Genomic DNA, 22,551 nt, shown 5'->3' with positions numbered 1-22,551 from the left:
CCTACCTTGTTAATTGTTTACCATCCTTGAAGATGATTTCATTTATAAAGGCGTAGAATGCTTAGTATGCTTTATGGTAGGCTTTCAAAGTAAAAGTTTCGATACAATCAAAGATGGCATACTGGCCAAAGAAAGAAAGAAGGTAGAATGAACTAGAGACTAGTCGGGTGACTTATCTTGAATGTTGGATAATGTTGCCGACTATGTCGCTTAAAGGCCACTCATTGTGGATCTTCTGAACGAGACACTTTGTAGTACTGGTCACATACTCCGGTAAGCCTACTTCGACTAATCCGATACTAAGACGAATGCCCACGCACTGCGAGTGGAGAGATGGCGGGAGTAGCGTGTACCCTCGTGGCTAGAATGTGGCCGGATTTGAGGTGTGCTGTGCTCTCAGGTGGCGTGGAGACGGCTTAGTATAGGAGGATCCGGTAGCGAGGTTGATATATGCAAGATTAAGTTCTACATATGTCGTGTGATAAGGAATCCCCAGCTGAGACTTGAATCAATTCGAATTGCCGGTGCTCCACGGATATAGAGACTCGATTCATTACAAAAGCAATGCAGGACTGGTGAATTACTAAAACTTGAGAAAAAAATGGAATGAGAAGGTTTGGAACATGGGATATGAACACTTAGTTTGAGATAACGAACCAAGAAGACTTAGGGGTAAAAACTTAAAAATAGGATCAAGAATAGTAAGCTTTTGGCAAAGAACTTTTGAATCTTGCTATATCCTTACCTTGCCCCAACACCTGCATCTCTAAAGTCTTTCACCCCCTTTTATGTCGGGTCAGTCTTGTTGAGTACTTTTGTACTCAGGGTTTGTCAACCCTTGTTGCAGGTGAGTCGCATGCGCAGGCTTGTTTTGGTCCCTGCTGCATGTCAGTGTTTGAAGTCGATGACGATGAGGAATGATGAATGGCCTTTGGACAAGGCACTAGTTTGTATGAAAAATAAAGTTAATATAATATTATCCCGTTACTATGGTTGTATGACACTTATGGTTTTGTAAGTTTGAAACAACTGGTTTGTAAACTATGTTATCGTAAGACTTCCGCTATATTTTACTCTGATGTATATATTTGAATAAATGTTGTAATACTGCAATGACTCTGTAATGTGATCCTGCTCGGAAATCATGGATGATTCAGGGTTCCCTGAGGACACCCGACAGACTTCTTAAGTTACCAGGAACATATGCATAGATGTCAAAGGTCGTTGGACAGTGACAAGTGCATATGGGTCCTATAATTTAGAAGGTTCTGCCACAGCTCTACCGCGCCACCGATCTTGGCGCGGCAGTGCCGCGCCCTGATCCATGACACGGCAGAGCCCGGTATAAACACCGCCGCTGATCCAGGGCGTGCCACTGAGAGTTTTTGATTGTATCTTAAGTGATCACAACTGTTTGTATCATGCATTCAAAATTTATAAAACAAACATAATCATTTGCCGCGCCGTAGCCCAGGTTCAGTTGCCACATAGGATGGTTCTACCGCGCCATAGGACACGACGGTCTAGGCCGCGCCATTGTACATGGCGCGTCAGTGAGGTGGTCAGCCAACGGCCAGCCAACAACAATTTAGTTGTTGTCGGTGTTGTGCTAAACTACAAGTGCTGTACAAAATGAACATTAAGCTAATAAATGGACGACGAGTTGGCACATAATATTTTCATTTATTTATGAGTACAAGTTTTCAACGATAATATTCGTTCGACATAAGTTCGACGTAATGAACTAAGTCCCACGAATGTAAGGATCCCTTGAACGCCTCTTGGAAACCTCATCGTCCAGTAGATGAAGGGGGTCGTCATACTCCACATCAAGAAGGGGGTATAACTGGTGCGGCATGGGAGGGGCCATCCTGTTACAAAATGATAAACAAAGGGTTAGAGTATTCAAATTAATATTTTTAGATAAACATTATGTACCATAGCATAATTTGAACTACTTGTTATGTAATACAAATACAATATAAAATCACTTGTTGTCTTCTATGCTGGCTAGCCTTGTGGCCAGATTGCTTGCAAATGGAGCAAAGATTCCTGCCACGGGTCTCGTTGAAGTCTCCCCCGCCGTACATGTCTTCGCCATACCCTCTCATAGCGTCCATGTCCCCCTTCAGTCGCTTCTTCTTCCTTCTACCCTTCCCTACCTTCATTAGATCCAGATGCGGCATGTAGTCATAACCATTATAAGGTGGCCACTGTGTTAGGTCTAGGTATGGCTCGAAGCTCATCTCCCAAATACTAACGGTGTTCGAACAGAGATACAATGTTGACATATATGGTAGATCCTCATAGTTGTACCCACAAACCCTGCAGGCCGTGATCATATGAGAGCAAGGGGCATGCATGATCTGAGGGACATTGCAACTGCACTCTACCTCCTTAAGATCAACTCGGTAGTTTCGTCCACCATAACGTTCGCCGCCCAAGCTTGTGCCACCCTTGCCCCGTACACTAAAGATATGGCGGCGGGGTTCATATGGCTCGGCGGTGTGCTGCTTGGCCAATTCCTCGGCCTCCTTCAAATGTTCAGCTCTGGCCTTTCCAAAATGCCCCTGCTCAGTTATATTCCTCTATGCAAGTTCCCACCTCTTCACAAAATATTCGTTGCACTTATGAAAGGAGAACTCAACAATTTCAGACACAGGCAACGATCGAACTCCGCTGAATACACGGTTGAAGGACTCCGAGGAGTTAGTAGTCATGATGCCATACCTGAAACCCCTCTTGTCATATGCTAATGCCCACTGAGCCTTCTGTTCCATCTGCGCCTCTAACCAGGCCTTTCCCAGTGCATTTACCATCTTGTCTACTTCTCTCTTTGTCTCCTTGAACTCGTGCTCTGTATGTACACAACATAGAGCCTTTACTTTGTCACATACCTCCTTCTTTCGCTGACGCGGCTAGAATTTTGCGGCAAAGTGTTTCATGCACCATCAATGTACTAGAGGCGGAAACCCATCTATTTGCTCACCTGTAGCATTAAGAAGCCCTACGTGATGGTCGGAGATCAAACATATAGTGTGAGTTGGGCCAAGCACTTGGACACGTAGTAGCCACATGAACCAAGACCACGATTCATTGTTCTCTCCCTCTGCCAAAGCAAAAGCTACGGGTACTATCTGGTCCTCAGGATCAACAGCAGCAGCCATCATTAAGGTGCCCCTGTACTTTCCTGTCAGGAAAGTGCCATCAATAAGTATGACTGGCTGATAAAACTGGAATGCATGTTCTGTTTGAGCGAACGACCAGAACACATGATAGAGGACATGCCTCAATGGGTCCCGAAAAAACATCCCTCCGGTGTCCACAAACCATTTCAAGCCAGGGTTGTAATAATGCATTGCACATAAGATGTGGGGCACCCTGTTGTATGCTTTCTCCCAAGTACCCCATCGAATCGCGAGAGCAATTTGCTTAGCACGCCAAGCCTTTCTGTACAACACATCGTACCTAACGAATCCAGATATGGACTGTTGTAAAGAAGACACCGAGATGTCGTTATTGTCATCAATGAGGCCCAATATACGATGGGCAAGGTAACATGCAGTGAGCTGCTGATGATTTTCCTTTCCCCTATTGTTTAGGTAGGTGTGGGGTTCAATAACTTTAGTTATCCTCCACTTGTCATCACTCTATCTCCTTTGTGCATTTAACCTCTATAGACAACCGTTTTTGCATTTCAAGTGGTACCTCAAATCCTGGTCTGAATAAGTTACGGTGTATGGTCTATGGTGGTACACAGCATAGTCCTGAAGGAAGAGTTTTATCTCTGACATTGTGTTGAATATCATCCCCTTCCTAAGGGGTTCTTTCTCATGGTTATACAATAAATTCCTACACAGCTAGAGATCAGTATCACAAACTGTTATATCCGTCATACTGACATCCCTATAGTTTAGAACGCCCCTGAAAGATATGTTCTTGGACCTTAGTTGCTCAAGCTCAGTCGCTATGTAAGGTGGTGGTGGAACATACTGCTGCACTTCGCTAATTCTGGCCCATGAATCATAGGGGTTATCATCCGTAGCCAAATCTGTGACTAGTCTACCCTGGACATGGACATCATGTAAAACCTCGGTTTGTACTGGTAATGGCATAGTATGAACCGGTACTGGCATGGCATCAGCCGGTGTTGCCACAACATCTGTAACTCCTTGGTCATCATCAGAATCGTCTGAATCACTGCTAACTATATCACCGATCCTGTCCTCCTTCTCCTGCTCCTCCTCTTCCTGTTCGAAATCATTCATATCGAAGTCATTGCTTATACAGCATACTGCAGTTGAATGAAACTGCTCCTGCATCAACTGACCGTCCAAATCCATATTATCCTGACTTGCTTCCCCTTCGACAGCTAATTCTTGTTCATTGCCTCCAAAACCATCAATGGACGGGCCGTCCTGCACACCATGCATCCTGTACCTATTCTCCACCATCACCTCAGCCATGGGCACATTGGAATCTTGGAGAACCCTAGTATAGCGGGACCAGTGAGCAGGGTCGCGCAAGGGTATGAGGACATAATGTGCCCTAGTCTGTCCAGTATCAAACCTTCCCTTGAGTGTGAAATCACCCCAAACTTTATATTCAAACAGACACAAAAGTCGTTGAAGCTAGGAGGTTCATCAAACCATTCTAATTCTTCTTCCATATCCTCAAACATACCATCTTCTCTCCTAACACTTCCTCCGAACAAAACTCTAACACAACAATCCATCTGCAAAAGCATTTCAACAAACTTCATAAAGTCGTCGAAATCATCGTACGTAATGTCCATACTAACATTATTACATTTTCTAACTATAACTATACTAACTAATCAAATATTAACATCTATACAAGGCTAACTACAATAACTTATTAGACTAAATCCAATGTACAACTAAAGTAAATAACTGTACTAACTAAACTACCTTACTTTACTACCTATACTAACTTATTATATTACATATACTAACTAAACTAACTAACTTTACTAACTATATTATCTATACTTTGATAATTTTACTAACTTTATTAACTATGCTAACTATATTAGTGGAGTACCTCGCTGCAGCACCTAGGCGGGCAGCCGCCCTGCGTGACCGGAGGTTCTGGCCGGAGGGGGAGGCGCGCCTGCGTGCGGGCGCGGTGGCTGCACCGGGCGGCCGGCGGCCTAGCAGGCGCGGCTCGCTTACTGCCTCGGCTGGCTTGCTGGCGTGGGCGGGCGAAGGCGGGCGCAGCGGCACTGCTGTGTTTCTCGCGGAACGCCGACTGCTTGGGCAAGAGGCAGCGGCGGTGTTTATACCGGGCTCTGCCGCGCCATGGATCAGGGCGCGGCACTGCCGCGCCAAGATCGGTGGCGCGGCAGAGCCTTGCCACGTCAGCGGTCAGCGGTGATGGTCGCCGCCACGTAAGGCCTCTGCCGCGCCGCCATGCATGGCGCGACATAGGCATTTGACCGCGTCATGGCAATAGGCACAGCCAAAAATGTTAGTTTAAAAAAAACTGACAGTATGAGATTTAAAATTATATTTAAAAAAGGTTAAAATTAAAAAAAAATCCGCGCCGTGCGGCCCAGCGGCAGCGATCGCAGCAAAGAAGCCCTGTCAAATCCCCGATACGTGCAGAAGGCACGCGTAGCACAAGCGTAGCAGAATGCGTCCTGACTCGTAGCCCCCTTGGCCAGCCGCCCACCCGCGCGTCCAGGCTCCGCTTGAGGCGCGTACTCTTCACGGTACACCGCGCCCCTGCGGACCACGGCCCAACCGCGCCGCTCCAGCCAACCAACCTCCTCGACTCCTCGTCCCTATCTGCGGCTATCCCCTCCCTCACCGCTATAAATAGGCGCCGGCGCAACGGTTTTCTCCTTCCCCTCCTCTTGCTGGCTGCCCGCCTCGCGCCCGCCCCAACTTGCGCGCACGGCCGCACCGTGGCACGCCGCGTTGCGTCGCATCCCGTGCCCACGAAAACCGGCGCCGCCGCCGCAGCGCTCGCCGTCGCGTCGGGGCAGGTAGCGGCGGCCATGGCGGTGGACCGTGTGGATGGCGAGGAGGCGTTCGAGGAGGTGGACCCGACAGGTTGGTTCGGGCGGTACGTGGACGTGCTGGGGCTCGGGTCCGTCAAGAAGGTGTACCGCAGGTTCGACTAGGAGGAGGGGATCGGGGTGGCGTGGAACCGCGTCCGGCTGCGTGCGCTGGCGGACCGCGACCCCGGCATGGTGGACCGCCTCCACGTCGAGGTACGCCTCCTCCGCTCGCTCAGCCACGACCACATCATCGGCTTCCACAAGGTGTGGCTGAACCGCGACACCGGCGTGCTCAACTTCATCACCGAGGTCTGCACCTCCGGGAGCCTCCGCGAGTACCGCCACCGCCACGTCTCCATCAAGGCGCTCAAGAAGTGGGCGCGCCAGATCCTCAACTGCAGCAACGTCTTCATCAATGGCAACAACGGCCAGGTATATAGATAGATTACATACGATCGCCTTGCCCAATCCCCCTCCCTCCGCTTTAATGCTTGATAAATCCTTTATTTCATCAATTCTAGATATCTTCATCGGGTTAGATGGAGGCTATCTGCGCGATTCTGTTCTATTCAATTAGAACGCGATAAGGCCAAATTTTAGGATTTTTAATGGAAAAATAGGATATGCATACATACATATTAGATTTAAATTTTGAATTGGGTCCGTCATTTGGTGCTGGTTGTTGGCGCTGCTAGCTGCTCGAGATGTACACCGACCGGCGCATTAGGGCACTAGGGGATTGGTGGCGGGCCCTATCTGCTGCCCTTTCCGCTTCTTTTCTGTGACGACTTGTACCTCTCTCCCTCCGCGTCAAGCGAGCGAGATAGAGAGATCTGAAAGCATCTCACGAGCGGGGGAGTGTTCGGCTGGTCTTATCAACCAGCTTATTCGCTGGTTTATAAGTTATGATATAGTATTTTTTTCTTTTAAAAAATCAGTCATATAAATCAACACGAAACGGTTTTACAGTCAGCGAAACACTCATACGCTGCTCCTGTGCTGGCTGCGCCTTTGGAATAAAGGAGAAGCCTCCCAAGGCATGCACGCTGGGGGAGGCGCGCTGGTTTATATTGGCACGATCGATCGCTTTCTTGTCAATCCAGCTAAGCTACCATAAGTAGCAGCAGCAGCAAGCAAGGAGCCGTCGGCGCGCGGGCGCCGCGCGAGATTCCGCACGCGCTGCTTGCTTGACTGCCTGCCTTTTTTTTTTTTTTGGTTGAAAGTGTCGCGTCCGGTAGATGTTGCTTTCGATCCATACGAATGACGATGCGTGTTCGAACCTCGGGCTAAATCTAACGGTACGCACGCGCGTGCAGGTCAAGATCGGCGACCTCGGGCTGGCGGCGATCGTGGACAAGACGCACGTGGCGCACACCATCCTGGGCACGCCGGAGTTCATGGCGCCGGAGCTCTAAACGGATACCGCCATGGATGGCGGGATACTGAACATCTGATATGAGATGAGGGCAGCGCCCTGGCCTGGATCTGCCGGGGGACCTGAGGGCATGGACGGTATGGCCGCAAGCCAAGCGTCGCCTACCGACCTTCTTGAGCTTCACGTCCCTTGACGCATCGAAACATCATGGATTCATGGGCAGCTGTGACTGCAAGATGCACAAGCAATCCTGCACGGGGAGAGGCTGGATGTGACACTCAAAATCCAGTTCCCCACACGTTTCTGGAAAAATGGAGCCATCTACTTGTGGGCCATCGTCCTTACTGTTGTCCTTCCTTACCTGTCGCCTGTGAAAGCTGAAGCCTGAAGGGACCATCACGGCTTTGCCTTTTGCAGGTCAACTGCGAAGCTTATAGCATGATTAACTCGGATTGATGCTAATAAAAGAAACTCGGATAAACTATTGCATGATCTGGGCGGTTTGGGCTGATCAGCTGGGAACATACCGGGCTGGGTGTTAGCTGGACCAACAAGTATGATTGTTTTGACTAGCTAACTTGAGGCAAATCCAAGAACAGCTCGGGTGGGCCGATTGGAATGGCTTGTTGTATATGTCTATGGGCTGAGGTCATGACTGGCCCAGATAGAATTCAGCATACTCTCCATGACTCCATCTATTAATTAAGACCCTATTTAGTCCATATAGAGCTAATAATTACGGAAACGCAAATGCATGACTGTCGCGTTGGAGCGTGACCCGCTCCCACACGCCCGCGCCTGCTAGCGGGCTTAGAAGAAGTTTTTTGTTTGTTGGGGGGCACGGGGGAGAGGGGCGACACGACGGCAGGGGATGGTGGTTGGGCGGGGCTGGCGACTGAGCTGGCCAACGCCTTGGGATTAGGGTAGGCGGAGTCGAGGGGCGGCGGTGGGAGTGGGTGGCGCGGCGATGTGACGAGGCAGCTGCTGACCGGGGTAGCGGGGGTGGGGGAGGAAGGGCGCGAGGTAGACGAGAGGCGAGAAAGAAGACGCGGTGGATGGGTTAGATGCTGCGCTATTGCGCGACGGGTTGCGGCATATCTACCTCATAATAATTAGCTCCTTTGATCCAAACGATCGAACTAATAGTTTAGCTAATTGTTAGGTGAAAAACCAACTAATAACTATCTCATCAATTGGGCCAAACCAACTAATAGTAGCTAGTTAGGTAGCTATATTAGCTATGAGCTATTAGCTACTCCTTCTACTGCAAATTATAAGACGCTTTGACTGTTCTATATAGATTGATTTTACTATGTATCTAGACATAGTATATATCTAAGTACATATCAAAAACTATGTATCTAGACAAGTGAAAATGTCTTATAATTAGGAATGGAGGAAGTAGCTAACTATCAACAGCTAATGGATTGAAACAGGGTCTAAGTCGAGTTAGATGCATGACAAATACATTGTATTGAATAATAATAATAATAATAATAATAATAATAATAATAATAATAATAATAATAATAATAATAATAATAATAATAATAATAATAATAATAATAATAATAATAATAATAATAATAATAATAATAATAATAATAATAATAATAATAATAATAATAATAATAATATGTATTTGAAAAATTAAACATGATGAACAAAAGAAAAAGGTGTAGTGGAGTCATCACAAAACACAAAGAAAAGCATCAGAGTAGCCTCAAGTGGAATCACAAGAAAACTAATATAGAAGGACCTAGCACGACATTGGTAAAATTAATCATGCATGATCTAACGCGGTTATATTAGGATTTGAGGCACGGAATAAATGATTCATGCGAACCGCTAACTACTATCTCGCGTGACCAGCGGAGTGATCCTTCCTTGTTCCCATTTTTATTTTTTATTAAATTTAATTTTTCCCATTTAAATCTTCCAACGTATGTATACAGCTAGACCGGACAAACTTTCATCTCATAAAAAAATAAGTTCCTACATGATTTGACCGAAAAGTTTTAATTTTGTTCTACAAAACTTAAGCTTGATTTTTACCGATTTCCAAATCAGCTTCAAAAATGTTGAACAGAGAGTTTACATGAATCGATAAAAACATTGACTCAGAATATAGATATATGGATGAATGCCTCCTTGGTGGTCGTCGTCACGAGTGCTTGTCCTCGCTCTTAGATCGAAGGGTCTGTTTGGTTCGCTGTAAGTTGTGAAAAAAGCTACTGTAAACTATATGGTGTGAAAAAAATTATAAGATAAGAGTATTTAGTTAGAGCAACTATGAAATCTGCCCTCTTTCTCTAATGTCTTGAATCGGATGTGATACATCACTCTATTTCTAGCTATTTGGAAAACAAAAATGCGAAAACCAAAAATATGGTCCATGGCGCTCATAAAATGTACTATGTGAAAGCAATTTCAGCAACTTCATATGCCATACATTTGGTAGACGTTCTGTTTTTTTATAGCACAAGTTTTTTTTTAAGTTGAACCAAACACAATCCATGCTGCAACACAATAGCTTGCAACATAAAGCATTTGCTGCAACATACGTCTGAAACAACTAAAATATTTAAAACATACACTTACAACATACATCTGAAACACTTGCAACATCCTGATCTACATTTACAACATCCATATAAAACACTTTCAACATAGCTTTGAAATATCTGAAACACTTGAAAACATGCATTTGCAAGATAAGGGAGGTGAGGCCGGGTCCGGTCGATTCCGGTCATCAGGGTGGGAGCCTACAGTGAGCGAGCTCCACCAACACCGCCCACGCTTGTGGGTGCCCTTGGCTCGATCGAGGACGACCTGAGGCACACTGGCACGTGCGCCCTACGGCCATCGGTAGGGGCAGCGACGGTGGCCCGCGGCGGCGAGGCATATCGATGGGACTGGGGGTTGGGGAAGAGGTCGGAGAGGTGCGTTGTTGCCAGCGGACGCGAGAGAGAGACCGAGAGGTGGGGAGAGCGAGAATGGGAGAGCAGAGGCGGGTGGTGCGCACGACGGCGCGGGAGTGAGCGGCGCACGACAGGCGGGAATGAGGAGCGAGAGGCGCGGGTGGGGCACGCAACGGCGGCGCAGGATGGGGCACGTGGCAGGGGAAGGCGGTGGCAGCGAGGCGGAGTGGGGCATGCGACGTCCGGACGGACGAACGCCCGAATCTAATCATTATCGAAAAGAAATCAAGGTGTTGATGCCATACCCCGGGTATCCCGACTACTAGAATTGCTGACTCCCAACTCCGGATCGAAGAAGACCCGAAGGCTTACGACTACCCTATTCGAGGGCGCCAAGACTCCACTAAGGCACGATTTCTTAGTTTGTAGGGCAAGTTAATCCCGGATATAAATAGCTGGCAATACTCCTATTGTAATCTATTCAATATCCCATCTTTCGTAAGCATAGCCACATTGTACCTATGATCTCGCCGAATACAAAGTAGAAACAAGTAGCAACTGGACGTAAGGTTTTTACTCGTTTCTCGAGGGCCTGAACCAGTATAAATCACGTATCTCTACTGGGGGGAGGAACCAATATAAATCGCGTGTCTCTACTGTGATTGTTCTTCGGCACCAAACGGGAACTAAATATCTGACGGTAAAATACACTGACACAAGTTATCAAAGTTTCATGGTAAATTCATTCTATAGTTGGTAGCCTTTTCTGTCTTAGGAAGTTGGAACGCGACGCCCTTCTTTTTGAACGCAATACGCGATGGCTTTTGTATATAGTAGACCCGAAAGCACTGAGATGTGAATCACAATCACGGGCGTCGCAGCCGTCTTGCGACCCGGCGTCTCGTCGCCGGTCAGTCGTTTTCCACCGAAACGAAACAAAAACCAAAGCCGGGTTAAAAGTTTCCCCGCCGATCTCAATACGCCATTGCCATGGCCCACGAGCGCCACGAGACCTCGAGAAGTCTCGACACGAGCGGGCGGCGGGTGGTCACCCTCCCTCACCGGCTCACCCACACTCCACGCGCTGCAAATCGATCGGTCAATCAGGGAGGAGCAGGCAGGCGCACGGGAGTTTGGCGGCTTCCCGATCGATGCCCACCCGGGTTTCCACGGCGGAACAGTATTATACCATGGACGACGACGACCTCAAATTCCCCAACCCTCTCACTCTCCGTTCCGGCGGCGTCCGATGCACGTCAACCCAGTTGTTTATTACCGACATTCTCCTTTACCCATGGCGATCGTCGTGCCCTGAAGCGCCGCGCTGACCATGCAACGCCGAAAACCAACGCCCTCCTCCAGAGGCTGCTCCCGGGCCATCCCCGGCCAGATCGCTGATGCATTCCACTCCGTTGAGAGGCAAGGTGTCAGTCAACCAGCCGGCCATGCCGTCATGTCACGGAGCTCGAGCTTATACAGGACGATTTCACTCCAGTTCCACGTCCGGCTCCGGCCGGCCGAGAGAGTTACTGCCGTGCGCGCCTGGTGAACGAACGCACGACGCAACAGGCAGCAGCACACGTTGAACGGATCCGATGACAGGGACGCGGTCGATCTTCGCTGCGCTATTCGTGGCTCCGCTCGTCAATCCGCACGCTCGCCCTTTTATTAAAAAGGCGTATGGAAAGCGGAGCTGTCAGGATTATGCCACCGGCCGGGGCTGGTACGGCTCCGTCGTCCTGGAGTTTCTACGGGGGAGCTCGTCAGGTGATTGGAATAGCCGGGTGCCCAGTCCTGGGGTAGTTTTAAAAGTGACGACGAGGCTTATTAGCTGGTTGTTCCCTCCAAGCAACTGCAACTCCCTCCATCGGTTCTTCAGCTTGTTGGACTTTCGTGGCATCTATTCGTCGTAGGAGAATATATGATCTATACTGGCTGGCGCTGCGACGACCGTCTTGTCCACGCTTCACAAAGCTTTTCTGGTACGACCGGAAGAGCATATATGTGTCTGGTTGAGAATATTGAGCACCTGGGTATGGATAATTCAGCATTGTACAGTGCAAAAGCAGCCCGCCGCGCCGAGCCGAGCATCAAAATCAGGGAGCAGATCGACAGTTTTTTTTTCCAAGACAAACACGTCACAGCGCAAGTTGGTGAACCATTTGAGTTGGATGGAAGGCATCCAGCTCCGTCGCGCTGTTAAACTAGTGTTGACCCCCTCGGATCCTTACAAGCCTGCCCCCGTCGCAGCGAGCACGGGAAACGCCGCTGCCAGCCCAGCCACCCTCCTCGCAGTTGCACAGCCCCGGCGGTGCCTCACGAGGGGGCGATCCGATTTCCAGCCTGAAAACTGGGGTTCAACTCCCATTCGTGCGCCCTCAGCCATTGTACCCTTTTGCACGCCTCCCTATGTTACTTCCTCCCACACTCCACGCGCTGCTGTATAATACTCTCGGCCAGCGCTGCTGGCTGCTACGGTACGGTGCTGCTACCTAACCGCCGGAAGGGAGGCTTGGAGTTTGCCGGGGCGACCTGCTGCCGGTGCTCGTCGCGATGAAGCTGGTGATGGGGGTGGATTTGGAGACGGAGGTGGAGCTGTCTCCGGCTGCCAAGTCGGAGGTGACCGTGTTTAGCCCCTATTCCAGCCCCAGCACCGCCTTATTGTTGCAGAGGAGAGTCGTGGCATGGTATGGCTGCTTGAGCTCGAGAGCTTCACCCGTGCCCATGGCAGACTCATCACAGCTCTGTTGACGATGCAGGTCCAAGGAGACCGGGTCTCCAGCGACGGTCCGCGTGCGCCTCGGTGACAGAAGCTTCGACCTGCACAAGGTAAGAGCGAGCTTTGCTGGAAATTTGTCATCTTGTTTCGATCGAGGGGCAGATTAGCAAGTTTGTGACGCCGATGGCAGGATCCTCTAGTGTCCAAGTGCAAGTATTTCAGCGAGGCGTCGGCGTCGCTCCAGTCCGGCAACGACGACGTCGAGCTGCCGGCCAGCTTCCCGGGGGTCTGCGAGGCGTTCGAGGCGATCGTGCTCTTCTGCTACGGCGACGCCGTGGCGCTGGACCCCTTCAACGTCGCGGCGGTGCGGTGCGCGGCGGAGTTCCTGGGCGTGGCCGGCCTCGGCGCGCGCTGCGACCTGTACATCAACCAGGTGGTGCTGCAGAGCTGGGACGACGCGCTCATCGTCCTGCAGCGGTGCCAGCCCCTCCTCCCGGTCGCCGAGGAGCTCCTCATCGTCAGCCGCTGCGTCGAGTCGCTGGCGTTCATGGCGTGCATGGAGATCCTCGACCCGGAGGAGCAGCGGCGGGACCTGCAGCCCGGCGCCGGCACCGCGACGCGCGCGCTGGTCGGACGCCGGTGGGACGCCGAGCTCGTCAAGGAGCTCGCCGCGCGCGACCTCTGGATCAAGGACCTGGTCGCGCTCCCGTTCGACTTCTTCAAACGGATCGTGCAGGCGCTGCGGCGGCAGGGCATGAAAGAGAAGTACGTCAGCCCCGTCGTGCTCTTCTACGCCAACAAGTGGGTGCTCTCCAAGAAGACGCACAAGTTCTGGGCCACCACGGACGAGGCCGTCGACGGCGAGACCGACGCCAACAGGAGGGCCGCTGCGATCCTAGAGGGCGTCATCGGGCTGCTCCCGGCCGAGTCGGCGGCAGTGGCTGCGGGTGGCGCCATTCCTGTGGCGTTCTACTTCGCTCTGCTGTCGCGATCGCTAACCCTGGAGCTGAGCGACGAAAGCCGGACAAAACTGCGAGAACAAGTCGCGTCGAATCTGCAATTCGCTCGCGTGGACGACCTGCCGCTGCCGGAGGAAGAAACCGACCGGTCCATCGCTGATAGCAGGGAGGTGAGGGCGATGGAGAGCATCGTGTCAAACCATGCCGCCTCCGTGCAAAGGAAAGGCGCGGAGGCCGTCTCCGAGCTGTGGGATCGGTACCTCGTGCAGTTCGCTGGCGATCCGAAGCTCCGGCCGGAAAGGCTAGCTGAGCTGATCGGAGTCATTCCGGCCGGCGACCGGAAGACGCACAACCACTTGTACGAAGCAATCAACACATATTTAGTGGTAAGACAGGAGTTCAATGCTCGATCGATCATGCCCACGACTGTGACGTGTTTGAATTTTTTGCTGACAAAGAAGAGGGTGCCAATTTTTGTCATGCTGTAGGAGCATCGGGGCTTGTCCGGGGAGGAGAAGGCGACGCTGTGCGGCCACCTAGATTGCCGGAAGCTGTCTCACGAGGCGTGCATCCAGGCCGTGCAGAACGAGCGGATGCCGCTCCGGCTAATCGTGCAGGCGCTGTTCGTGCAGCAGCTGCACACGCACCGCGCCTTCACGGAGTGCTCCGACTCGTTCCGGTGCATGCACTCCGGGGAGCTCGTCCCTAGCGCTGGCGGCGGGTACACGCCGAGCCCCGGGTGCCCCGCCATCCCCACCAGTCAGCCCCTCAGCAGCAGCAGCCCGTACGATAGCCACCGCGGCCCGCGCGACGCGAAGCTCCGCGCCCGCGACGACGCGTCGGACTACGAGACGGCCAGCTTCAGGATCCAGGCGCTGGAGCAGGAGATCATCTCGCTGAAGCAGACCCTGCAGCGGCACAACACCCTCAAGGGCTCGGTCTCGGCTCGCAGGGAGATGGAGGGCAAGGAGCCGAGCTTCAGGGTCGCTGCGGACGTGGGCACTCCGGCGATCATCAAACGCCGAACCACGGTCTCCGGCAGCTGCATCGGCTCCATGCGCTGGGGCTCGCAGCGCCGGTGCGCGAGCAGGATCCTGCGCGTCTTCGCGAGGCTAGCCGTGTTCGGGAGGGGTTGTCGAGGGGGAAGCAGAGCAAGTGCAGCGCAGCAACAGAGCAGCCAAATTGCACGTAGAACAGTAGAAGTATAAGCACACGTGAGGTGAGGAGAAAATGGAATCATTTACTTGTGGAATAGAACGTGCAGATGTTACGGTAGATTTGGGAAGCATGTATGTAAGCAGTGGTTTTGTGTGTAAATATTGCTAGCAATGTCAAAGATCTGAAGAGGTAGTTATTGTCAGGTGGACATTCAGTACTTCAATAGAAACGCTCGAAAGCTAAGTACTTTGTTTAGTAAAAAAAAGGACAAATGACTTTGTTTGGTTACCAACTCTGAACATCTGAATTGTTTATGCTAGGCGAAAATTTCGGGTCTTCACCCTGTTCGCTTATGTCGAAATTTAGTTTATATTGATGCTTATGCTAAAATGGTGTGAGAGGAAAGTACTGTTCTATGGCTGAAAAGTAGCTCAAGCGTTGCATCTTGGTCGGAAAATGGTGTTTCTCATGCAGTCATGCTCTTGCGAAAGTATTTTTTAAACTATATACTAGGTAAATGCCCGTGCGTTGCTACGGGATAACTAACAATTTATACTAAAAACACACGGATCGCACGATAAGATAACAACACTGTTAAATTAAATACCAACGTTAAAGTGACATTTAATCTAAAAAGTAAAGTTTATGAATTTAACACAGTCACAGAGTGCGCGGCGTCACATGCTCATAAACTCTAGAGCTTCCAGAGATTGGGTCGAATCCAACCTAGAGCCTCGGAACCCTAGCCTCGGAACCCTGCATATTTTCCTGGACGGGCTTCACTTCGGATGCGCCGGTAGCAATATCAACGATCTCTAGTCGATAGACCAAGTCGTATGAATCCCCATACAATGGCTCAGACATATAGATTTTGTTCTCCTTGTATTTGGATACACTTATTCCACTGAAGCTTTCATTGAAATATTTAAACACGAACAGTGCCTGATCATCGATGTCCCTCACCCTGGACCACTGCGGCGTACGGTCGTGGAGGTTGCATTTATAGATCGCCCTGCTGTAGGTGAAGCTCTGTGTCTCGTAGAACGTGCTCACCATGGCACCCACAATGTGTAGCTCACCGTTTGATTCTAGGTATCTACGATGATAGAGCCCCGCAGGTGGCGACAGCGATGGTAGCAACGTCGCGATTGGAGTAGCGTCGGCGGCGTTGCTGCTGCAGACGAAGATTTCTCTAGTGCAGTCGATCGCCAAGAACTTGTCTTGGCAGTGGACGATGGACCCCACAGAGAACTCCAGTTTGGTGTCGAGCAGTGTCCATGCGCTGTCGACTCCAACTCGACAGAACGCGACCTCCGTGGAGCACCCAAGCATGGCTATGGCCACGCACTCGTGGCCGGCGGCGTCAGGCGGCGTCGAGAGCACGATCTCATGGAAGAACACGTCCCTCATGTCTTCTAGCTTGATGGCTCTGCCTGCGGCATCCGCGTCTCCATAGTCGTTGGTGGGATGGAGGACCCATCGGCCGTGGACCCTAGACACGCGTTCCGATGAGGATGCCGCCACGATGTGTTCGCCTGCTGGCGGGAGCTCAATGCAGGGGCACGGGCACCGGTGAATGAATTCAGGAGCGTCACGAACGCCGCCTCATCCATGAACGCCAGCCACACACACGAGGAGCCACACGTCACCTTGCCGCGCATGTCGGGCAGCGTCTTGGACAAGGCCTTCTTCTCCAGGACACAGTAGAAGCCAATGCAGTCCGAGTCAGGGTCGAACAGGAGCAGCAGGAGCGGCCTGAAGGTCGCGAACGGGACGGCGGCGTGCCATGGGGAGCAAGCGGATCGGAAGGACGCCGTGTCGTGGCCTGACGCGAGATGCTGCCCAATGGACTCGAGGAGATCCTCTGGCAGGTCGGATCTCCAATCGAAAAGAGGTAGGGACCTTCTCTTGGGATTGGGAGGCTGAGCCATGGAAGACGGATGACATCAACTATGGTTCACGGAAGAAACAATAAGTGAGGGCGATGGAACACGTGGGCGTGAAACCAAATGAAAAGAGTAAAAAGTTGTCCCTTTTGCAAATGCAAAGAGGGAAAGTAATTAAATATAGGCATATTTGACAAGGTTCTCATAAATGCAAAGGGGTTCCTTTTGTCTTAATTCTCTTTCCTTCTGTGTTAATTCTCTTTCCTTTTGCTCGTTGCCATGTATGCTGGTGCATGCTGTCGACGAAATATGGTCGGCAGTCTATCTAGGGGTATGCTCAAGGTAGTAGATTATCGGCAGACAGGTGCGCAAGCTATGAACGAGATGGTGACGCAAGACAGACACGAGGTTTTATCCAGGTTTAGCCGCCGTGAAGGCGTAATACCTACGTCATGCGTCTGATTGTATTGCTGTGTGTAAATGAGATGATTTTTGAGAGGGGTCCCCTGCCCACCTTATATAGTCTGGGGGGCAGGGTTACAGATCTAGAAACTAATCTCAACCAGTTACAATTGCCATAGGTGGCCGGATAAGGATTCCTATTCTAATCAACCAGGATCTTGCTTGATCTCTAAGTCTGCCTTGATTCCTTGTGTGGGACTCCGAGCAGATCGGCTGGGCCACACATCATCTTCTAGTGGGTCAGACCCCCTAGTCCGAGCCAGCCCAAACCTAGCCGTAAGGGTATAGGGGTTAATACCCCCACAGCTAGTCCCTGAGCACCATGTATTATGTTGTGACACGCCGTTTGATCTTCTTCGGCTAATGCGGTCTGTCTTCATGTCATCTCCAACTGTTTGAAACATTGATGTGGCAGAACCACCCGGAATAGCGTACTTACGGAGGCGCTCGTCTTCCACCAGACACTAAGCACCCCGAAAGCCACTACCACGAGCGGTATCCGTCGGGCACACCCCGAGGGAGAACCCGAAAGATCCACATTTATCCCAAGGATCCAATAATGAAAACGAGTTACAACACCAGTCCATCTCATACATTAGAGTTTCTTCAAAGTACATTATTACAATACCAAATACAGAGTGCGGAATGATAAACAGCGGAATATTAAAAGATAACATCTAGCGATAAGATAACGAGGATTCCATCTGAGCCCACCAGATGGATCCTCCACACAAGGAACTCCTCAAGCATCACCTGCAACAGGGGTAAGTAACCCTGAGTACACAATGTACTCGCAAGACTTATCCGATAGTGGGAATACTTTCCCGACTCCAAGGAATATGCTAGGCTTTGGGGTTGCTGGTTCTTCTTTAGCCAAAAGCAATACTAATAGTGAGTCCTTATTTATATATTATTATCATCAGCCGTATTGAGTTTTTATCTAGTCAAGCTATATAAGCACCTGTGCTACTTTCAAGCAAGGGTTGAGCAATCGATATTGTTCCTTCTCCTTTTTCACTTCCAGTTCTTACTACGGTGCTAAACCGCAGACAAGCCGTACCGGATAACCCGGCGATTCGCGAATCAATGTACCCAGCTGGGTGCCCCGAAGACACACGCCCCGCTTATACCCCAGGCACAAGCAGGACTAACCCACCACTCTCCTGTCCCGGGTGTCCAGGTCCCCGTCCAAACTTGGACTCCAAGCCCCCGCCTCTGAATCCCGGACTCAGTGCGGCGCAAGGACCTCCACCACCTCCTCTTCCCATCAGTCGGTCCGGAAAGAGCCGGATCCGCGACAAGAGAGCAGCAAGTCTTCCCTGCGCCCATACCCAAGTATGTGCTCGGGACAATAGTCTGTGACTTGCCTAGAGTCATATGCAACGACCGGTCCTTAATCGACACAGACAGGGAAAAAGTGTAACCGGGCTATGCCCTGTTGGCCGCAGGACACAACCCCTCACACCCACCAGTACCAAATCCACATCCCTGTCCGGTCACCATTTTCCTTTCCATTATTTCATCATGATATCATAGTTTAATCACCTATTTGCGAGTAACGACAGGTTACTCACGCTACCGACATCCTGAGCATAGCAGCTACTCGACCTGTACTAGTAGGACTCATGGTGGATATATTTATGCATGTAGCTTCCATAAAATGCCTGTAACGTAAATGCATATCATATAGATATATTCAGTGATCATTTAAAAATAGGGTTATGCACCGGGGCTTGCCTTGGGCAGTTGCCGAGTCAGCAAAGTCAGTACCAACAGGCTCCTAGTCTCCTTCCTGCGTGAAAAGCTCCTCCTCGTACTCCTCGATCACCTCGTCGTACTCCGGATCGCCGACGAGTACGAAGTCTACCTGTTCGTGATCTACATGAAATGACGAGGCAATGATTACACTATGGCAACAGAAATTCTCAATGCAAAAGTACCTCTATTACATTACTAAGCGAGGTCTTCCTACTAAAGTCTAAGTTATACACCAGTACTACTAACAAGTATGACCGTGTCCTATATTCTTACAATGACTACGGATATTCATACTCCTAATGTCAGTTTATGATAAAGCAAGGATAACAACTACGTCCTCTAACGACTCGTTCTATGATTATCATCAGTACAGCAAGTATATACATGCCTAAGGAACCTACGGTAACGATTTCAAAACTAAAGTAATCGTCGGTTTGTCCCAACAAATCTTGCAATTAAGGATCGATATACTGCTAAGCTTCTACTTCAAGCTTATGAGCCTACCATCCTGACCACTAACGGTGAACCAACTGTACTAACAGGTAGGCGACATTTATGCGAACCTAACAAACTTTGTTTCGCTATTTTTGGACAATCATGCGATTTACTACTAATTATTGAAGTTCAGTTCATAACCTAAATAGATAAACAATTCCTAATACCATGAAATGGAGAAAATGAAATCTCCCTGACCGGCCCACGACGCGCGGCCCGACCCAACACGCCACCCCGCCCGTGCGTGACAGCGGCCAGGCGCGCGGCCCACGCGAAGGCGCGGCCCAGATGGCGAATCGGCCCGCGAAGGGGAAAGCCTGCGCGCGCGGTAAAACTTGCACGAACACCCCCGACGAATTCGGCATTTACTACGGGCTCTACGGTACTGTTTCTCTACTCTACCATTTTACACCAGCACCCTCCCACCTCCTCTTCTTCACCGCGAGGAGGTCCCTGGCCATCCAGAGCACGCACCGGCGCGACGGCGCGGCACTGGACGACCACGCCGGCCCCACCTGAACCCCTACAGCCTACCTAAGGGGTCGATAGGTACCTGGATAGCACGTAGAAGCTACTGGAGGCGACACGACGAGCAGAGATGCAGGCACAACCTCCCTCCCCGGCGGTGACTCCTGACCTGCAAGAGCGAGCGCGTTCCCGTGAGCACCATCGAAAGCGAGGCCAGCGCACGAGCTAGCGAGCCCCAGGGAGCACTCACCGACACCCCTGCGTTGACGGTTAGGTTGGAGGCGGTCTGAGCAAAGCTGGCCACGTGAGCTCGCGGCGGTGCGGTGATGACCGACGGGGGCACTACCGTGGCGGTGGGGCTGGCCTGCTGCTATGCTAGGACTGAGGTGCGCGGGGTGCTCAGGAGGACATGGCGAGTCTGTGGGTGCACTGAATCGCCACGAGGCGCACTGCGGGACTGGCTCGCCGCTAGAGGGCGTCGGCACGGCCTTATGGACCCGGTGGCGCGGTAGTCCAAAATTGAAGCGCAGTGAGTCGAGAATGGCAGCGCAGTGGGGTAGGCTAGATGACCGGCTGTCTAACGGAGCTGCAAGCAACGTCAATTTGAAAATGGTGCACCCACTACGGCGAATTGGAAGAAAAGGTCGCGACGGCTAGGAGACAACGGATACAGAGGAGGTCCCGTCGCGGTATGGCTCACCAGCAACGTCAACGCTCGGTACTGACTTGCCTGGCCATGGGGAACTCCAGGGCGTGCTCCTGACAGCCGTTCGCACGGTCGTAGCAGCAACGACGAGCCATGGCATGGCATGTCTGCGGACAGCGCCAGAAAAAGACACGGCGGACGCGACGCCGAGGCGACAGCGCAGCGGCAGGTTTCTAAACGCGCAGGCGGCCAAGGGGTCAACTGGGGGTACCGAGCGCAGCCGCTAGCGACGCGGACGCAGGACCCCGACCGACCACGGCCACAGCGGGGGCAGGGCAAGGCAGGCAGAGCACGGCCGGCGGTCCGAGCGCGACACATCGGTTGGCGAGGCGAGCAGCAGCGAGGTAGAGCGCGCAGGCGGGCAGCAGCCAGGCAGAGGGTCAAGACGCGCGGGGCGTGCGAGTGAACGGCGTCGCCAGCCCAGCCGAGCAGCGGCAGTAGCTCAGGCCCGCGCGGCACAGCGCGCTGGCAAGCCGACCGGGTGGTGACCGCGCCCAGCGCCCAGCCAGGTGATGTGCATGACTTTTAAAGCAGCTCGACAATGCGTACGCCATGTTCCAATCGTTAATCTAATTTCTCGATGCGAATATGGGTACACCTAGCCGTCACCATCAGTCGCGACATTGCTCTCCTTCTTAGACCAATTATTCTACAACTAATGCCGAAGATGGCTTCGTCGACCACTTCGAATACTTACGCGGAGGACGTCGATTAGAAAGGTTTCGCGTCGAATCACCAAACCCGACCCCCAGGACATACGCGCTAGCCATCCAATGTTATCGGCCGCAACCTTTATTATTGCCAAACACAAACGTTTTATAACATTTTGCGTTAACAATAATTCGGTTAAGGTAATAAACGCGTTATGTGACACGAAACATAACCTTGTGCTTTCCCGTTTCGTAAACATGTTTCCAAGCCAAATATGGATTATAAAGCCTATCTTACACCAATGCACATAAATCAGATGCTTGCGAAATGTTTCAGCAAAACGTTACAACATAACACCAGGGTGTTACAATTGACCAAGCAAATATACCAGTATTCTGGTTAGCACAGAGAGCAGTAGACCACGATTATAGCCAAAGATTCCGGTTGTCCGAAGAATGCATGGTGCTCTAAAGAAAAAAGAAAAAGATTTCTTTCCTGATTAAGTGTGCCCACTTGTATTTCTGAAAAGAAATGTAAGTGACCCTTGTACAGTAGTAGTTATGGCCAACAGTCAGAGCGTAGGGTTCGATAAAATAAGCACATTCACCGTAAGGTGAAGTGTGCCCACTTAGTCCCCGAGCCTGGTAGTAGGTGACGTAGACACGTGGTGCCAGGGTCTAAAAAGAATTCCTAGTTAAGTTGAGAATCCAATCATCGTACAAGCGATATGAGCTGCACCGGCCGGTGCATCATACCGATGTAGTTCCCGAGCTTGCTAGAAGGCAAGGTATCAGCCTTGTAGCAAGGTCTAAGTGAGAAAAAATAAATGCCTCTCAACTATATGTGAGTACAAATCACATGTAGCCGAGGAGAGCGATCTCCGAGCAATGGTCGGAGAGTGGTCGGGGCAATCTCCGAGCGCAGCATGGGGAAAACAACGAATCCCCAAGAATGACCATAGGGGGTGT

At 50.9% G+C, this 22,551-nt stretch overlaps 2 protein-coding genes and 1 pseudogene across 2 annotated transcripts; 2 read left to right on the top strand and 1 right to left on the bottom strand.

Moving 5' to 3' along the window:
* Nucleotides 1-6,022: 6,022 nt before the first annotated feature.
* LOC136544484 (probable serine/threonine-protein kinase WNK5) lies at nt 6,023-7,847 on the top strand (annotated as a pseudogene).
* A 4,770-nt stretch (nt 7,848-12,617) lies between these two features.
* LOC136547061 (BTB/POZ domain-containing protein At5g48130-like) lies at nt 12,618-15,443 on the top strand. The gene is given in 5 exon segments (XM_066539029.1): nt 12,618-13,008; nt 13,081-13,150; nt 13,231-14,385; nt 14,488-15,130; nt 15,133-15,443. Coding segments are annotated over 5 exon segments (2,061 nt in total). The 5' UTR covers nt 12,618-12,874; the 3' UTR covers nt 15,192-15,443.
* A 440-nt stretch (nt 15,444-15,883) lies between these two features.
* Nucleotides 15,884-16,567, bottom strand: LOC136544483 (uncharacterized). The gene has a single exon (XM_066536636.1). The coding sequence runs from the start codon at nt 16,565-16,567 to the stop codon at nt 15,884-15,886; it is 684 nt and encodes a 227-aa protein (XP_066392733.1).
* Nucleotides 16,568-22,551: the final 5,984 nt, after the last annotated feature.

Source organism: Miscanthus floridulus, chromosome 3 (genome assembly GCF_019320115.1).
Source record: "Miscanthus floridulus cultivar M001 chromosome 3, ASM1932011v1, whole genome shotgun sequence".
NCBI classification, from domain to species: Eukaryota; Viridiplantae; Streptophyta; class Magnoliopsida; order Poales; family Poaceae; genus Miscanthus; species Miscanthus floridulus.
The sequence above is the reverse complement of the archived record's forward strand: the minus strand, read 5'-3'. Positions and strand labels throughout refer to the sequence as shown.